Source organism: Pollachius pollachius, assembly GCF_949987615.1.
Source record: "Pollachius pollachius genome assembly, chromosome: 15".
NCBI classification, from domain to species: Eukaryota; Metazoa; Chordata; class Actinopteri; order Gadiformes; family Gadidae; genus Pollachius; species Pollachius pollachius.
Genome location: NC_136948.1, coordinates 9152250 through 9169716, shown reverse-complemented (window position 1 = coordinate 9169716; position 17467 = coordinate 9152250). Strand labels below are relative to the sequence as shown.

Genomic DNA, 17467 nt, shown 5'->3' with positions numbered 1-17467 from the left:
AGCAGAGCCTACCTGTTCAGTAGACTCGCCAACACTGAGGTATGCAACTTTGCTCCATGCATATCAAGCTCAACGCTATCCAATCATGGACCAGAACACACCCCAGCAGTCTTTGTTTGTCATACATGTCAGGACGGGACCAAGTTTCTCATTCAAGGAATGCATTTTTTCCTTAACCTTCAATTCTTTTTGATTTGAAATTCATTCACGTACATTTTGCAGGCTGAAATGCAAAAGAAAATGCAGGTTATATCCTAAAAAACTAAGTAATAGTTGAGTTTTGTAAGGATCTGCTCATTAGGGTATGACGTCTGAATGATTATTTGCATATAACTGAAGTTCCATAACACTTCAGTAACGTATGTGTCTCAGGTGTTGCCCAAGGCAACAACCTGAGACACATGCTCATCTTTACTCTTTGTTTTACTCTTACATTTGCGTCAAGCAATAGACTTGTATGAATTTGCATATTATTCTTTGTGACAGCAAAACTATTTTATGCAGACGAAGCCCCACTTTTGTCGGCAAGTTGTACATTTCAAGTGTACTCACATTTAAAATCAAATGGATAGATTGGTCAACAGAAATTTGTGGTGGCAAGATTGTTTATTTGAAAACCAGTTGTGTACAATAAACAGACAATAAATAATGACCAAGATGATGTCCTGTAGGCCTATATCTACTGAATGGAGGAGAAGGAGAAACAAAAAAATAATTAATTTTCACTCTCACTCGTTCATACTCATAATCAAATTAAATATAAAAAAAAGCTACACACAAGGAACCGGTGACCTCTCTTGGAATATACCTCGTCATTCAGTCAGGCAGGGTTATCTATACTACCACTGCAATTGCAATCTACCTATGCTTATCGACGTAGGCCTACATGGATGGCAAAAACAAAACAAAAAAGTAACTTAAACTAAACACTTTTGGTCTCATAATCAACATGTTTTTCCCCCACATACACATTGCGGAGGGACAGTTATTATGTACGAATCATCCTTCATTTTAGTCATGGTAACGGCAGTTGATTTAGTTTGGCCTTAGAAGCTAAAAAGACGTGTAGGCCTATGTGTCAAAGCATAATTCTTAAACAGCCCGCTGCCATACAGTATTGCAACGTTGGCCTACATTTTAAACGGATCGTTTTTAATAAGCAATTCAGCCGAACAATGTTTGCAAGAGGCCAAAAACGACCCAAACGATAATTTAAGCTGGCTCAAAAATGATTGGCTCAAGCACAAATACGATGGATGCACAGATGCCGTACAAGTCTAGTGGAAGGAGGAGTCCTTGATGCTATAGGCGTTCAGTTAGTGTATAGAAAGCATGAAGGCATTCCCCTACATTATAAGAATATTACTAAACATAAAAAGGCAAAAACAGGCCTTGAGAAGAGGCTAGCAATTGTATTAACTCGGTAAAAAAAAAATGTCCGCAGGGGACCATCAGAAAATTGTTTAAGTATTGTGGTCCACAATGGCAAACGATTACAGTCCCTACAATTATGCCTATTTCACAATTTCTTAACTGTGAGCTCACACTTTTTTTTTTCCTTCATACAACCCATAATTCCAAAATAAGCTTTGCCTTTGTATCAAGAAGAATCCACACCTTTCCAAAACATAATAAAAACAAATAAAACAAAATACTGGGGGTCAGTAAACAAGCATTCATATTTACATTACATACAAGGTACACATCACAATATGTCTCATCCACACACCAATCCTTCAGAGTTCCTCAGCCACGACTGCCCGCGTAGTTAGACAGCTGGCTCGGTGCACAGTATCGTCTTAAACACTGGAACTTCCCAAAAGCAGACCAAAAGGGTGACAGGGTGGATATTGAGTCAGTCTTTCTCTCCTGTTGCTGCCGTCACTCCCCCCTTCCCCCCAGTCCTTGTGTATGTGAAGAATGTCAAGTCTATCGAATTTCTCAATCGTTTGCGCCAGAGTTGTGGTGATTGATTGTTTGTCTCCCCCTGGTGCTCAGCATGAGGATAACACACACACACACACACACACACACACACACACACACACACACACACACACACACACACACACACACACACACACACACACACACACACACACACACACACACACACACACACACACACACACACACACACAGGGGATGACGGAGGGATGGCCGCTCAGAGGTTATCCCCTGGCTGATACTGAGGCTCGGTGGCAGTGAAGTAGTCCTCCAAAAAGGCCTGCAGGTACTCGAACGTGGGTCGCTCCTCGGGGTCCTTCTTCCAGCACTGGACCATGAGCTCGTGCAGCGAGATGGGGCAGTCCTGGGGGCAGGGCATCCTGTAGCCGCGCTCCACCTGCTCCAACACCTCCCGGTTGTTCATGCCTGGACAGACCAAAGGAGAGAAGCGGGACACGTGAGGACACTCAAAGCAGCCCTTTTGCTTTGCTTGAGGGACTGAAACAAATGAATATTAATCATCAACCCAAACGTTATGTTTTTTTTACATTGCTCTAAAGATGGTTGTGTTGAAATTCCAACACACAAGGGAGACTCATCGCTTTTCTTTTTTTTTTGATTTATTTTTGTATTTTTATGCATGTTTATTATATGGTGAGAAAGATAAGAGGGTATGGGAGCTAGAGGGGAGGACATGCAGCAAATGACCACAGGCAGGAATCGAACCCAGGTCGCTGTGTTCAGGACTGAGTCTAAATGGTACGCATAGGCTTTTTGACAGAGAGAGGCGGGATGGCAGAGGAAATAGTAAAGAGTTGTTTACCTGGGTACGGGACTCGGCCCTTAGTGACCAGCTCGGTGAGCAGGATGCCAAAGGACCACACGTCCGACTTGATGGTGAACTTCCCGTAGAGAGCAGCCTCCGGCGCCGTCCACTTGATAGGAAACTTGGCCCCTGTGAGGAAGATCATTTTTTTCTTTATACATTGATTATTGTTTTTATAATATTAGAATAATGATATTATAATAATAATAGAATAAATCTTGTGTTTTGTAGTAAATAAATAAAATATATATAAAGGAAAATGTAATTCATATAACGTAAACGTAACCTAAACCGCTCTTAAATGTGATGCATATTGTAATAAATGCACACGGCCCCTGAATCTTTGTGACCGGTCCATATGTACTATTGCATACCACCCCGTTCAAATATATGGTTAAACTTGCTTAAATCAATAGAACCTGGCCAATGAATGGTCAGTCTGATAGTATAATACAAGAAACACAGCAGCATAATACAACAAACTACAAACTCAAATTATTATTACCCAAATTATTTGGACGCATGCCACAGACAAACAAACACCTTCGCCAAAAGATTGAAACACCTCAACGTTGCCATGGCTACGGCTGGTACCTTGTCTGGCCGTGTACTCGTTGTCCTCTATGAGCCTCGCCAGGCCGAAGTCGGCGATCTTGCACACCAGGCTGTCCCCGACCAGGATGTTGGCCGAGCGCAGGTCCCGGTGGATGTAGTTCATCCGCTCGATGTACGCCATGCCCGCCGCCACCTGCACGAAAAGCCCGTTACCCATTGGTTCACCCGCAGACGGCGGTACGGTAGTAATCGGGGGGACGGTGAGAGTTTTGTTTTTTTTTTACGATTTTTTTATTATAGAGTGAGCTAGACAGGAAGGTATGGGAGATAGAGGGGAGAACAAGCAGCAAATAATCACGGGAAGGATTCTAACCGGGGTCGCTGCGTTCAGGACTGAGCCTATATGGTACGCGCTCTACCGGATGAGCCACCGGGGCGGCCCGGTAAGAGATCTTTTGAGCCCCTGAGCTGAGATAGCCTGGGGAGAGTTTCGGGGAGCGGAGGTTCAAGATTAGATTCAACTGAATGAGGCCTTAGAGACTCTGGGGAGCATGACGCAATAGCTCCTAAGTGATGACAGTATATGGCATTGGTAGCAACACCCCAGTGAGACTTATTGAAACAGAACAGCTGTTCGCTCTCTGCTGGCCCAAATTCGCAATTTGTGCTTGTAACACAAAAATAAGAAATTGCGCCATCTGTAGAAAATAATTAGCCTGACATTGCCCGATCAATTTGGAAATGCATAGTAGTCTCAAACAGCTCAATTCATTAAAAAATTCAAGGGGGGTTATCAACGTGTGCAGACCAAAGTGCCTCTGGACCTTTACAGCAACGTGTTGTAATCAGTGGCAGCCATCATGGTTATTTATTAAAATGCCTTAACGGCACTCCGATAGATCACTCCTCTGTATATTCAGCTTATCAAACCCGCCCAATAAAAGAAAGACAGTTGTGATTGGCCCAAAGCAGACCAGATCTTCTGAAAATCATTCTGAATGGGGGGGAGGTCAGACAAATAAAATATGAGCTTGCTCATTCATCTGGTTCCCAAGGCTACAAAATAAGAGACGTCAGCAAACATTTACATTTGTTTTGATAAGCTTGAGTTAACACAGATTGTGAACAGGGTGACCCCATAGGGATTTTTCCGTGTAAGCTAAGGTGGAGCCATAATGACATCACACACAGGATCTATGAGAGATATATGAATGTACAAAGAGTCTGCCTCACCTGTGCAGCCATGTCCACTAGGTTAGGCAGCTTCAGGCTCCGCCCCTCACCGTCTTTAAGGAAGTCGAGCAAACTCCCTAAAAGATGAAGAAGAAGAGCGGGGGCAGGAAGGGAGAAAGAGAGGGAGGGAGGGGGCCAGCGAGCCCTGAGATGTAGGTCAAAACTGCAAGCAATATATTATAGATGACGCCAGGCCCCAAATGATGCATCATATTTCAGCTAGTTACTATGTTATATAATTCTATTCCGGAGCCCACTCAACAGGTGATTTTTATGAAGTAGAGGGTGAATGTTATTGCATGAATAACAAAGTTTGGCGGGCAAAGACTACGCAAGGTATCGAAGACACACAAAATTACAAAAACAGTGTAGCCCTATTCTTGAGTTGCTGCCTCCATGCGTCTACATAACAGCAGGATTGTTACTTAATGTACCTTTGCTCATGTATTCGGTGATGATGTAGATGGGCTCCTCAGACACAACAGCGTACAGCTGCACCAGCTTGTCGTGGCGGAGCTTCTTCATGATCTGGGCCTCCTCCAGGAAGGACTCGGGGGACATGGTCCCCGGCTTCAGTGTCTTCACTGCCACCTTGGTGGTCCCGTTCCACGTGCCTGCGTGAGGGTTAGGAAGAAGATTGGCCGAGTGAGTTGATCAGAGTCTGACACTTAGCCCCCGCATGATGTTTCTCAGTGTAGATATTTGAGGCATAGCAAGGTTTAAAGCCCATCCCAAGCCGCACCATGGATTTAGAACAAACTTAAGCTATTGTTGTAGTGAACAAATGGGCATTTAAGGAAAGAAACATCATGTCTGAAAGAATTGCTGGAAAAAATGTTAAATGTCACCTCTTAGCTGAATCATTCATTCAGCTAAATTTCAATATGAGGCATTCATTCATTAGAAGGCACTCAAATTTCTGACAGAACGGGGAGAACATGTTCCCCCGATACGTACCCATCCAGACCTCGCCGAACTGGCCGTTGCCGAGGCGTTTGATAAGCTGCAGCGACTCCCTCGGGATCTCCCACTTGTCTTTGGTTTTGACGGACAGGTCAGCCAGCCGAGGCATGCCTTTGTGACACGGCACGATCAGCCGGCAGCACAGCCCTGCTGCTCTGGCTGGTTGGGGGCGGAGGAAGGATGGGGTCACGTCAAGAAGTGTTTGAATAATGTGCGTTTCAATCATGATCAGTCACTGTTAAACGACCGCCATGACCTACAACGGAAAAACTGCCTTGGTAAAGCACGATGCTTCCGAACACCAGCCTGCACATACAATAAATCACTACAAATGGCTTTGGAAACAGGTGTTTGCTAAATGACTCCATATGAACTAGGTCATGGTCTTACCAGAGTAGTGCTGCACTAGCTGCTGCAGGGTCTCAAACTGGGCACGGGTGGTGATGTAGTAGCCTCCACTGTCCAGCTTGCGGATCTTGTAGTGCTTCACGTGGTCTCCCTTGATGTCATCCCAGTCCTGGATGGACAAGGAGAAGGCCCCTGCCAAAGCCGACAAGCATCATGTTAAAGATATCGTTATGAATGACCCATTATTGTTATTATCTTCTATTATGTATTATGCTACGTTTTTGTCTTTTTAGAAACTTGGGTCATGCAGCCCATGAATACTTTGTTGATACACCAATTTAGATTTAAGCTTTATTGTTCTCAGCCTCACTCTTAAGTCTCTTTGGATACAAGTGTCTGCTCAATGACTGAATTGAATGTTGACAACATCCGGTAAAAGACAACGTATTCCACTCCACTTTGCTCAATATATTTTGTAAAAAGCTTAAAGCCAACTCATTGAATGAGAAAGGAAAGAGGGTTAATGGAATTTTACTGTTGGAGATTACATAGGATTTACTTTTCTTCTAATTACAGCCAATGTAGAAAAGCTGAGTATTAGTCGATTTTCCCTTGAAATGTATTCTGTATACATTGTGTAGTATATACTATAATGTATATTTTCCATCCGGGCCGTAAATGTATACATTTCAAGGAAGAGATAGATTTTCTGTGCTTTTCTACATTGACTGGGACATAGACTTAGGCGTATCTGTGCACTACCGGTCAGCATTAACGTTAACATGTTTGATGACAATGATGAGTTTGTGGAAGTACCTTTGGTGGTTTCGCTCTCTCGGATGAGGAAGGTGCCTCTGGGGTTTCCATTGGACAGGAGCTGCCTCTCTGCGTCCTTCCGACCCAGTTTACCAAAGTACCAGCTAGCAAGAGAGGCAGGAAATAATAACAATACATTTGTTTTATTCCCCCCCTTTATATTGTTTTATGTGCTACATCATTTTAAAGCTGTGTGCAATGGCAGTGTTTACTGGGCGATGCTGTTTGTGTGTGTGTGTGTGTGTGTGTGTGTGTGTGTGTGTGTGTGTGTGTGTGTGTGTGTGTGTGTGTGTGTGTGTGTGTGTGTGTGTGTGTGTGTGTTGTGTAAAAGCGCTTTTTTTACTCACTCCTCCGCTTGGATAGAGTCCACTGGAGCCACATAATTACTGGGAATGTAACCAGTTCCTCCTGTAGTGAGAGAGCGAGCTTCCCACCAGTCCCCCTCACTGACAGACAGACAGACAGAGGCAAAGAGAAAGACATTTTACATTATATACAGCGGACATAAAGGCAGAGAGAAAGAGTTGAGCACTTCTTAACTGTTGGTACATTTACAGATTGCTATTGTACTGTATAATTGACTATATAAATGCTTCAAAGTGGACATTTCCCATGCCTAAAGAGAAAGAGAGGAGAAAGACTTTATGGGAAAAAAAACATATCTATATCTAATAGGAATGGAGTCGCATTACCAGAAGTAGGGGCCTAGAAAGACATAGCCTGAGGAAGAGAACATACCAATTTAATGGATGTTCATGTCTAGGGTGCACGTTAAAGTGTGTAGCCTATGGAAACTATAGCAAATTATGCAGAAGGGGGTTGAGTAACAGCCATATATTGTTGGTTGTTGTATCTGTTGGGTAAAGAAAATAGCTCCCAAAAAAAAAGCTGTGTCAAAAGATTGCTATTAAGAGTATTCGGGTATTCGGGTGAATAATGTTGAACAAAAGGAAAATAAAAAAGATAATGACTACATTGAACAAATGCTTTGGCCTCTAAACATAGAGGAATCAGAGGGAAAATAACTGTTCAAAATTCTACTTAGCAATATGGTGCACTGCCAAGCTCTTAGGCATTGGCATGGCTGTATCTGCGCCTTGAAACCCTATCACGACTTAATTAGATCTTGGTCCTTTGTCATTCCTACCATTACTACTTAATCGTTTATATGATCATTTTATCCAAATCGACCCTCCTATTCATGACACCCCTTCCTTTTCTATGGCCCTCATGAGCAGGTAGGGGTTAGGCATCTTACTGAAGGATACCTACAGGTAGGAGGGCATTGGGGTTCAAACTGGCAGGGCTAGAGTGTACTATTCTGTTTTTCTCAATGAATGTTTCTCATCAGGACAACGTGTCACGCCATCAGAATGAGAGAATCACAGCCCAGTTTCATCATTCCAGAGGAATTGTAATCGTCAACATCAGGGGGGGAATACCGGACCACAACCCTCTCCTGGCTCTCGTTCAGACGCTGGGGGACTTACATGCTGTTGAGAATCTGGAACTTCTCCCCTTTCCTGAAGCTGAGGTCATCCTCCGTGCGGGCCTCATAGTCATACAGAGCCACGAACAGAGTCACTCCTGATGGGAGGGGGTAGAGGAGGAGAGCGTTAGCATAGAGAGCTAATCCCAGAGGATAGCAACACCTGTGGTGTATGATGGGAGCTAATACTTTTTTCTTTTTTTTTAAACCTCTTTTTTAAAACCATTTTGTCACTTTTCTGCTTCAGCTATTTAGCCCATTAAAAAAATATCTGAACTAGAATGTTTGTCAACAATAAGATGCCCCAACCATGGCAAAATGACAGTAACTGTCTCCAATGATGATATAGTTAATAATTAACAACCTAACTGTAGCTACAACTCAAACTTAATAGAGTTTGTCAATGCTAAAACCTAAATAACGCATATTAATGTCCTTCTGTCTATTATTTTCTCTGAGACTTTTATGTGAAGACCTGCTGCTGTCTATATTGGGCAGAATGCTCTTGGACTTTTTTTTATTTGTCATCTCTGTGTGCCTTTCTTAGTTAGATTAAGGGTAAATAAATAGAAGCAGTTATGCCCGCTTAATTATTTCCTTGTGCTTGTTTGCTGTTTTTCTGTGGGCCTATATTATTGCCCATATTCACCAGGTCAAACTTCAGACCTTTAAAGCTGGTAGGCAAACGGTTAACACAGTTGACAGCCTATATAACAGGGAACAATCAGATTATACTGATTTAGTGCGAACCCCGGGGCGAGAGTCTGTAATAGCCATGATTTTCTAATAAAAAAAACAATTTCATTTTTTGATTTGATCAATGTCTCCGCTAGACAGCCCATAGTTTGAATGTGCCTTTGCAAAACCTTTTCCATCTTCCTGTCAACCAAAGGCTGTCCAGAGTGTTCACAACCCTTCCTGAGATTGTTCAATAAATACATCAGTCAATCAATCGATCAATAAGTGTGACTTTAGATGATTCTTAGGAACTGCAAAGTGCAGTTAATTTAGTTATTGTTCAATCAACCAATCAATGTGTGTGTCGATGTGCAAAGTACTTTGCGTCCTCTACAAAATTATCTATTTTGTGTGCCGTAGCATTGTCACCGCCATCTTAGATTATAGATGGTTGAGGTGACTGGCCCTGCGTGTTTAATTTCTTATTCATGTGGGCTGGTCGCGTTGACTCCACAACACGATGCATGCAACAGCGCCCAGAGAGGAGCGGGTAACATCTCAGTTGTTGATCCATTACGGTACGACATTGTTGAAATCCAAGACCGGAGAAAAGGTATTGCTTGCCCCTAATTCAGTACTGTTGGGCACAATTCAACACAGCACATGATCTTCTTGTGCTGTGTGTTGGATGTGGGTCTTGCTTCTGCCTGGCAGTGAACTAGGTCACAGTGTTTCTCATTTACTCCCAGACCCATAGCCATCCATCCAGCACACCGCTGGACGGCCACCGAGGAATATCTTACAGCACTACATGAGGTCATCGGCACACGGGAAATACAGACTCAGTCATTACACAACGCCAAAAAGAAAATACTCAAAAATGTCAGCTCTGATTGTGCTTAAGTCCAAAACATTCAATCTCCTAGCAACAAAACTGTGAAGTTCCAGCATTTGAAAGCACTGCTCAAAGCACTGAGAAGGGGCAGATGATCAAAACTGTTTAAAGGCCGGTGGCCTTGGTGTTTACAGATATCCAAGCCGATCGCAGACAAAACGAAACATACACATTCCCCCAGGTTGCGGAGAAGCCAGGTCAATCAGCTCACCCGTGCCTCCCCTTGACCGGAGTGTGCCAGACTGGGAGGATGTGTGAACTCCCCCGAACACAGTCACCCCTTGCGTGGCGCCGCCATGGAAGTTGTTGTAGTTTGGGATGGCGGTGACCCCAAAGCTGGGGTAGTGCTGCGGAGTGGGGTCCGCCCCGTAGAGATAGCCCACGTTCTGTGGCAGGCTCGTAGGCTCCCGCGGTTCATCAGTGAGTTTAGCTGCTTCTTTATCCTTGCATTGGACACAGCCCATTCTCCACTGTCTTTCGGGAGGTCGAGAGACAATGATAAGAATAGGGGAGAGGGCGAGAGAGAGAGCTACAAATTAGCAGGTAGCTATTACAATATATTTAATGAATTGACTATATATATACAAAAATTGGACAGACAGGATAGAGAGAGGGACTGGAAATAGCAGGAAGCTAATATTATATCGAACACACCATTCCCACTGGAGGAATTACAGTTCATTATTATAATATTGCAAAGCATCCCCTGGGAGTGACTACCTCCAACGATCCTTTTGAAACCCCCTAACAACCTGAAAAAATAGAAGTACTTTAAAACACTGATGCTAATCATAGGAGCGGTTGTGTTTTGACTGGGTACATAGCCTAGCAGGCCTCAACGTAAATACTTACCTCAACAATGTACTTATTATGGTGGATTTTTTTGTTGTGAAAACAAGCACGGCACAGTAGCCAGGAATATGAAACGCTAGGACGTTTATTTTGTGCTTTACGAGGAGCCACAAGTTCTTCTATAGTATCACAATGGAATTTCACCACTGTGAATTACAATGCACCACCAAACAACATACTGGGCTCAATCCTAAATCTCGTGAGGGGGATATAGGGAGAATTTAGCCTCTAAATCTTAACTCCCTTCTATTAAAGGAGTAAGGCCAATTAAAAGAGCCTTTCCTTGACTTTAAAAGACCCAGTTAGACTAATGCACATTCTAGGTTCATGTATAGGCCTGGTGGAAGCCAGGAGGACTAGGCAATTGTCAAAGTCATAGAAAGTTTTTTCAAAGTATTATATTTATCAAATGCACAGTATTACACACACGTATTCTATTCGGGACAATTCAATTCTTAGGCCATGGCAGCAACAACTACTTAGTAGGCGTTGAAACATTATTATTATTATAAAAATATATTTTTAAAGTCATCAATAATAGCCAAAATTACATAGAAATAAAATAAGCGTACATGACAGTAAAAAAAAACAACTAGCAGCTGTTCCGGACACTGTAATGATGGGATATGTAGACATGATAATAAGTATATCAAATATTATAAATATAAAGTGTAGTAATCAGTGCATGCATATATTGCGGTGATCAATGTGATCACTGAGATTATCGTGTCTGGTTGAGAAGCTTGACGGCCAGGGGGCAAAATCTGTTACTGAGGTCTGGGGATCCGTGCCTGAACGCTCCCATAACGTCTACCAGACGGCAGCAATGCAAGCGGTCTGTTGCTTGGGTGGTTGTAGTCTTCTGTGATTTCTCATGATTTCCTTAAGGCATCCCTTGTGTGGGAGATGCTTTGCATGGAGAGGGATGTGGCACAGCAAATGCGGCGTTCCCCTGCATTCACCGCCCTTTGGAGGGTCTGGTGATCAGCATCAGGGCAGCAGCCATACCCTTAATGCAGCCAGAAAGGATGCACTCCATGGTGCAGCTATAAAAGTTAGTGAGAGATTTGATAGACATGGCCAAACTTGATGAGCTCCCTCAGGAAAAAAAAGACACTTTTGGGCGGCTTTTTCTGCAGAGTCAGATTGCCTGGACCAAGTGAGGTCATTGTTGATGAACTCTCACTGAGGCGTTTGAAGCAGATAACTCTCTCTCTGGCACAATCGATGTGAATGGGAGCTTCACATCGCTTCACCCCCCCACCTAAGTCTACGATCATCTCCTTAGTCTTGCATATGTTGAGAGATAGGTCCTGGCATCATGAAACCAAGAAGCTAATCACTTCTCTGTAGGCGGCCTCATCGTTGTTGGTGATGAGTCCCAGGATGGTGATGCTTTCTGCCAACTTCTATGTGTGGTGGAATTGTGGCTAGCAAAGAGAGAGCCTGCTGAGCTGACAGCATCATTGTCTCACCTAAGCGGCCAATTCACTAACTCTCCCACTCAGAGATATTTAGTTGAAAGCCCACTTGTTTAAAGGCACTCCATGAATGTATGGGTATGAAGCGAAAGTGGTGAACTCTTGCATCTCGGCAGATGTCCCCACAGGGGGGTACATAAAGATATACAAAACAACACCACTCTGAAGTCGATCCCCTTTGGCCAAGACAAGTTTTTTGAGACGCAGCTGCTGGAGACACGGCCCAGGGTCATCCAACGGTCTGCAGTACTTCATGCATCAAAGAGGTCAAGCGTGACCTGTGGCAGGATGCCACGGCGTTTGCTGCGGACTGCACCACTAAAAGAAGCCCATTGGGACTTTTCTGTTCCACCACTTTCAATGGTAGCTACGGCAGCAACACAACGTTAAACCATTCTGACTATAAATCTACTCAGCCCAAATGTAAATCTCCTTCACTCTTGTTTTTAGACAGTCCTAACTTCTTCATCCGCACATCTCGATTCCATTTGGGAATTAGGGTGAGGGCCGAAGCACCACATATAATGAATTCAAAATGGCTACTCAAGAGAGGCCGTTATATATCAACATGGTAGAAAGAGTAGGAGACTGCAGTAAAAATGCTGTTGGACGGTAGACAGGGCCACGTCCTCTGAAACTGACATTCCTTTGGGCTCCGGGCTGTTTTGTGTTAACTGCCGAAGGAACGCCATCGCCTACACAGAGTGCAAACAGATGTGTCACTCGTTGCCTACCCAGGGTACCGCCAAAGCTGAGAAAACGTCAACTTCATGTCTCTCAGCGAATGCCATAATTTTGTGCTGCTTTTATGTCAAGATCAAAAAGATGGGGGCACTTGAAAATCTCAGAGACTTAAAAAGAAGTCGCTGAGATTTAAAGTTTAATGAGTAAAGTTTTAAAGATTAATGTGGTAGCGGTGAGATTAATGAACTGAAGGGATGCACACTGGGGTCATTATCCCGATCTGAACATGAAATAAAATATATATATCCTACATTTTGATTAACTTTCATGATGGTAATCAGTAACAATGTTAGAGGTCTGTTCTGCAAAGGGACCGGAGAAACGCTGGTTAGCAGCAGTCGTACACAATGTTAGCAGTAGATATAAATGACATCTTTCATTACATAAATTATACCGGCTTTATGAAACTCACCGACTGTACGCTGTAGTGTCAAGGATTCCGGGCCTTTACTCCTTCCACATTGTCTCACTTACAGTGCATGGTGGCCACTGCAAAGAGAAGAGAAGGTTGCTGTGATCCATTACTGCCAATGCACGCTATTAAACCTCCCAGAAGAGGAAGAAATTGTCCTGGTGGCAACACTCAAAGCATAGCTTTAGCTTAAACCAGAACATGATTACAGATGCTGAGACCAGAAACCAGCTGCTTTGCTGAGCAAACTTCCTGGTTATTCTTAATCTTCGTTGTACAATTTTATATCCTCAGAGAAGAAATAGAAAAAAAACTAATGTATTAAATATAAAACCCATGATTCCGCTGTGATCTTGAATTAGTTAAAAAACTAGAGAGTGTGCAGCACATGCAAACTATTGACACGACGTGAAAGTTGGAGACAGACTTGACAATCTATGCTCTTGTAAATGCATCATTATAAATCCCACTGCATCCATTCCTATAGGCAGATAGAGATTAAAACGGGAAGGCTGGGATCTCACATCATTATATCGCCCATGGGGGGATTATGAAAACCTTTCTGCTCTGAATGAAGAGAGGCCGGCGAGCTCCATGGCTTTCAAACATCCCAGGCCATTTTGCAAGCGTTAGAATCTAGGCCATCCTCCGTGTTTACATGCACGCTTCCTGGTATCATTGCTGTTTGCAGAACATTAGCCTAATCAAAATGTACACGCATCGCGACTGTGTGGGCTTGTTGAAGTAGTGAAAGTGCTACGGATGTATGTTTGAAATACATCTGCATTAAAGAGATATGCTGGCTTCCATGCCCCAAGAGCTGTCCTAAACACCCCCATCCAACCAAGCAAACAGATGCAATCGCTTGACAGATAAAGGTATGTAGTCAGACATATGAATGAACACAATGAACCATATGGAAGTAAAACAATATTTTGGAGCTACAGGAGGACAGACCACTACTCTAACCTCATTCCTTGGGTGGCTCTTGTACCATACAAACACACCATCACCGTCGGAGGCGGAGAGACATGTGGACCATATAAAAACGGACATGCATAGTCTGCTTTTTTCTGTGACTGACCCCAGGCGTTTAGGAATCACACACAAACAAACACACACGCACAAGAAATGGCGTTGTCAGGGCTGTGAGCCTCTAGTGTCTTTCGTGGCAGTATCTTGGTGTCACATGACCATCGAAGCCCAGACCAACACTCGTCGTGCTATTTTCAGATCCTGAAGGAACAGCTTGCCTCTGAGAAGAGCATACTAGAGCGTGATGGAGAGCTGGGGCCAGTGGACGGAAGAGAACACACACACGCACACACACTGTTACTGTCCTGCAACATTTAACAGCATGGATGAGGGGGGGCTGGAAGAGAGAGAGAGAGAGAGAGAGAGGGGGAGAGAGAGAGAGAAAATCCTTGAATCCATTGAAAAACTATGAATAATAAAAGTAAAGTTTGATTTGAAGCTTCATTGGGCACCGCAGGCCACAAGTAGAAATGAACTACACTAAAATCGAGGGCTTCATTTTGACACGTTTTCACTTTTAAATTGTCATTAACTTTAGAGAACAGAGAAATGGGATGACCTTTCTCCCCATATGGCCAGGAGATGAATACTGGTAAACCAAATTAAAACCATCAAGTCGGGGTCAAGAATTGTAATAGAGATGTATTAATCTGGTGTGTGTTGGTTACACCGACCAAACATTAAGTTAGTGTTTTAGTCTGCGTGAATGAATGACATAGCGGGGAGACAGGGACCAGATTTATGATTATGAAATGGCTCTTTGTGTACAATCCCACACTCATCGGAATCACTCCTTCGACTATCTGTATCCAACGTCACATTTCTCTGGTCCATTGTTACTTTGCAGTTCAACATAAGACAACAAACACAACACAAACACAAATCAAGGTCAACTGCTCCCTCCATGCCACTCATACAGGATCAGAAATCAATAGCAAACAACACATTCGGTTACAAAAAAGAGAGAAAAATTAATGAGCACCATACAGACATCTAATACACAGGTTGTTTCCTAGGCTTACATAATGGTTTAAATGCCTGCAAAGCCTACAAGTGTAGAGTCAGCAGTGAACGGGCACAACAGGCGTTTCCTTATGCGTCCCATTCTCTGGTTAATTACAATATTTGCCTTGGACTCGGACAACTGAACTCATTCAGTGTATATATCGACAGCGTCACAATGGCCACATTTTCAACTTGACCCACAAGATTATCTCACACAATGAGATGCAGTATTGGCCTTTCAAAGCATTCTCGGTGTACTGAATGAAAGAGGCTGGTTTGACGAAGCCCACAGCTGAGCCTCATGTTTTAGCGTGGGTTAAGAAACCCGAACGTTGTTGTGGTGCCACGCTGTCCTTGACTGGAGTAGTTGAGTCATGTTGGTTGTTAAATCACTGAGCCCATTATAAAATTACTAAAGTCCATTCTGTGAATCTTGTGACTGCCTAGTTAAACATTAAACCCAGCTTTTTATTCTGTACAACATGATACAGAGTATTTTAATTCTGGTTGAAATTGTACTTTACAATACTGCAACAGGAAGACATTGGTTGAAGTATTAATTCAGTGGAAATGATGATGTGGTTGGCCTACTGTGTGTGTGTGTGTGTGTGTGTGTGTGTGTGTGTGTGTGTGTGTGTGTGTGTGTGTGTGTGTGTGTGTGTGTGTGTGTGTGTCACCCAACACCCATTTTGGACTGCCTTGACACATTTCAACCAACATCCTATTGCTAAAATACACCAAAATGGATATAGCTATTTTTGTATTAGAGACATGCTGATTTGGACACATTCATAACCTTGGCTCATTCCAACAGTAGGCTGTGTATCGACAATCCTTCAAAGTATACCGTTCAACAGCAGCGGCCTACATTGCCATGAGGCAAAAATAAACATGCTTGGTGGAGCAGGCTATGTATTGTATTGCATTGGCAGTCCTGTGGATTTGATAAATATCAAGCTAGCAAATATCACACATCAAGGACAAATGGATAAAGTGCTCGGGGAGGGCGATTCGTTTATTTACAGAGCAACATAATACTGGGCGAAATAGGTATGTTGTGCAGCCTTCACTCCTGGCCTAAAAGAATAGCAGTTAGTGTCTATCTAATGCTTGTTATAGTAAAATAGTCCTGCTCGGTTTACCGTCAGATTCTGAAGGATAAATAAAAGAGGGGCCTACATAAATACATAATTTAGTAAGGGTTTTTAAACTAGAGGAGTGGCTATACCACCGAGGACATGTGTCAAGCGGCTGTGGTGGAACCGTTATCATTTGATGCTTAATTGTGTTACGTTGGCAATGCAACAGGGCTGGGGGTCTGATCGAAATGCTTTTTTAATATATATATAAATCAATCGGATGCTTTGACGGCGTTGCGTTGCTGTCTGTTCCACTATGGTAAGCTTTTCTGCAGCGCATTCATCCCTGCGGCTGCAACGCAAGCGCCCCGTCCTTAACCACATCAATTCAAAACATTCAGGGAAAAACACCGCGTAGAGGAGCAAATCAGTTCTCTAGTCTGTCAGGCCAGTTAACCGATGCCTACGTGGTTCCACAAGAATGTCAAATAACTTGGTTAAAACGATTGAAACACACAGAGAAGCACTGTTATTTATCTTCTTCCGAGAAGCATATTCATTGGCAATCTACACAGCGCTAAAGGGACAATGCGGGTGCAACAAAAATGAATATTCAACACAAATATACGTCCTTACCAGTGACACGGTGGGCTAATCCATCGGGTTTCCCTAAATGAGGTTGGTAGGAAATGCATCGATGGATTTTTCTTCTCTGAGGTAGCGATTTTTACATTGAGAAAATAACAGCGGCATGCCCGACCCTACTACTCATAAGCCCCAGTCGCCGTGCGTACAGATGATGATGGCGTAGGGCTGATGCGGAATCGTACGGACTGGAGCTTGGAATGGCAGTATGTCTGGCCAATCAGCGACTACAATGTGTTGTCCGACTCATCCTTGTCTGAAAAACAGACAGGGCGGTTGCAACTCCATTCCCTAGCCAAGGAGGATCGCCTAAAGCCTAAAAGGACACATACGACATTATTATGCTACCTTTCCATTAGTTCAAGCGTGTGCTTTTTAGTCAACAGTTTGTTGACTAAAAACACACTCAGTATGAGTGTGCTTAAATCATTTTAGGACATACTTTTATCTGTTTAGGACACTAA

At 43.2% G+C, this 17467-nt stretch overlaps 1 protein-coding gene across 1 annotated transcript; it reads right to left on the bottom strand.

The window, feature by feature from the left end:
- Window positions 1–2164: 2164 nt before the first annotated feature.
- fyna (FYN proto-oncogene, Src family tyrosine kinase a) lies at window positions 2165–17128 on the bottom strand (the record flags this gene model as incomplete). Its single annotated transcript, XM_079752010.1, has 13 exons — window positions 16995–17128; window positions 13240–13316; window positions 9962–10224; window positions 8179–8275; window positions 7036–7134; window positions 6689–6792; window positions 5915–6064; window positions 5519–5683; window positions 4996–5175; window positions 4562–4638; window positions 3368–3521; window positions 2771–2902; window positions 2165–2373 (listed from the first exon to the last, which is right to left on the bottom strand). The coding sequence occupies exons 3-13, from the start codon at window positions 10212–10214 to the stop codon at window positions 2165–2167; spliced, it is 1620 nt and encodes a 539-aa protein (XP_079608136.1). The 5' UTR covers window positions 10215–10224; window positions 13240–13316; window positions 16995–17128.
- Between the last annotated feature and the right edge of the window lie 339 nt (window positions 17129–17467).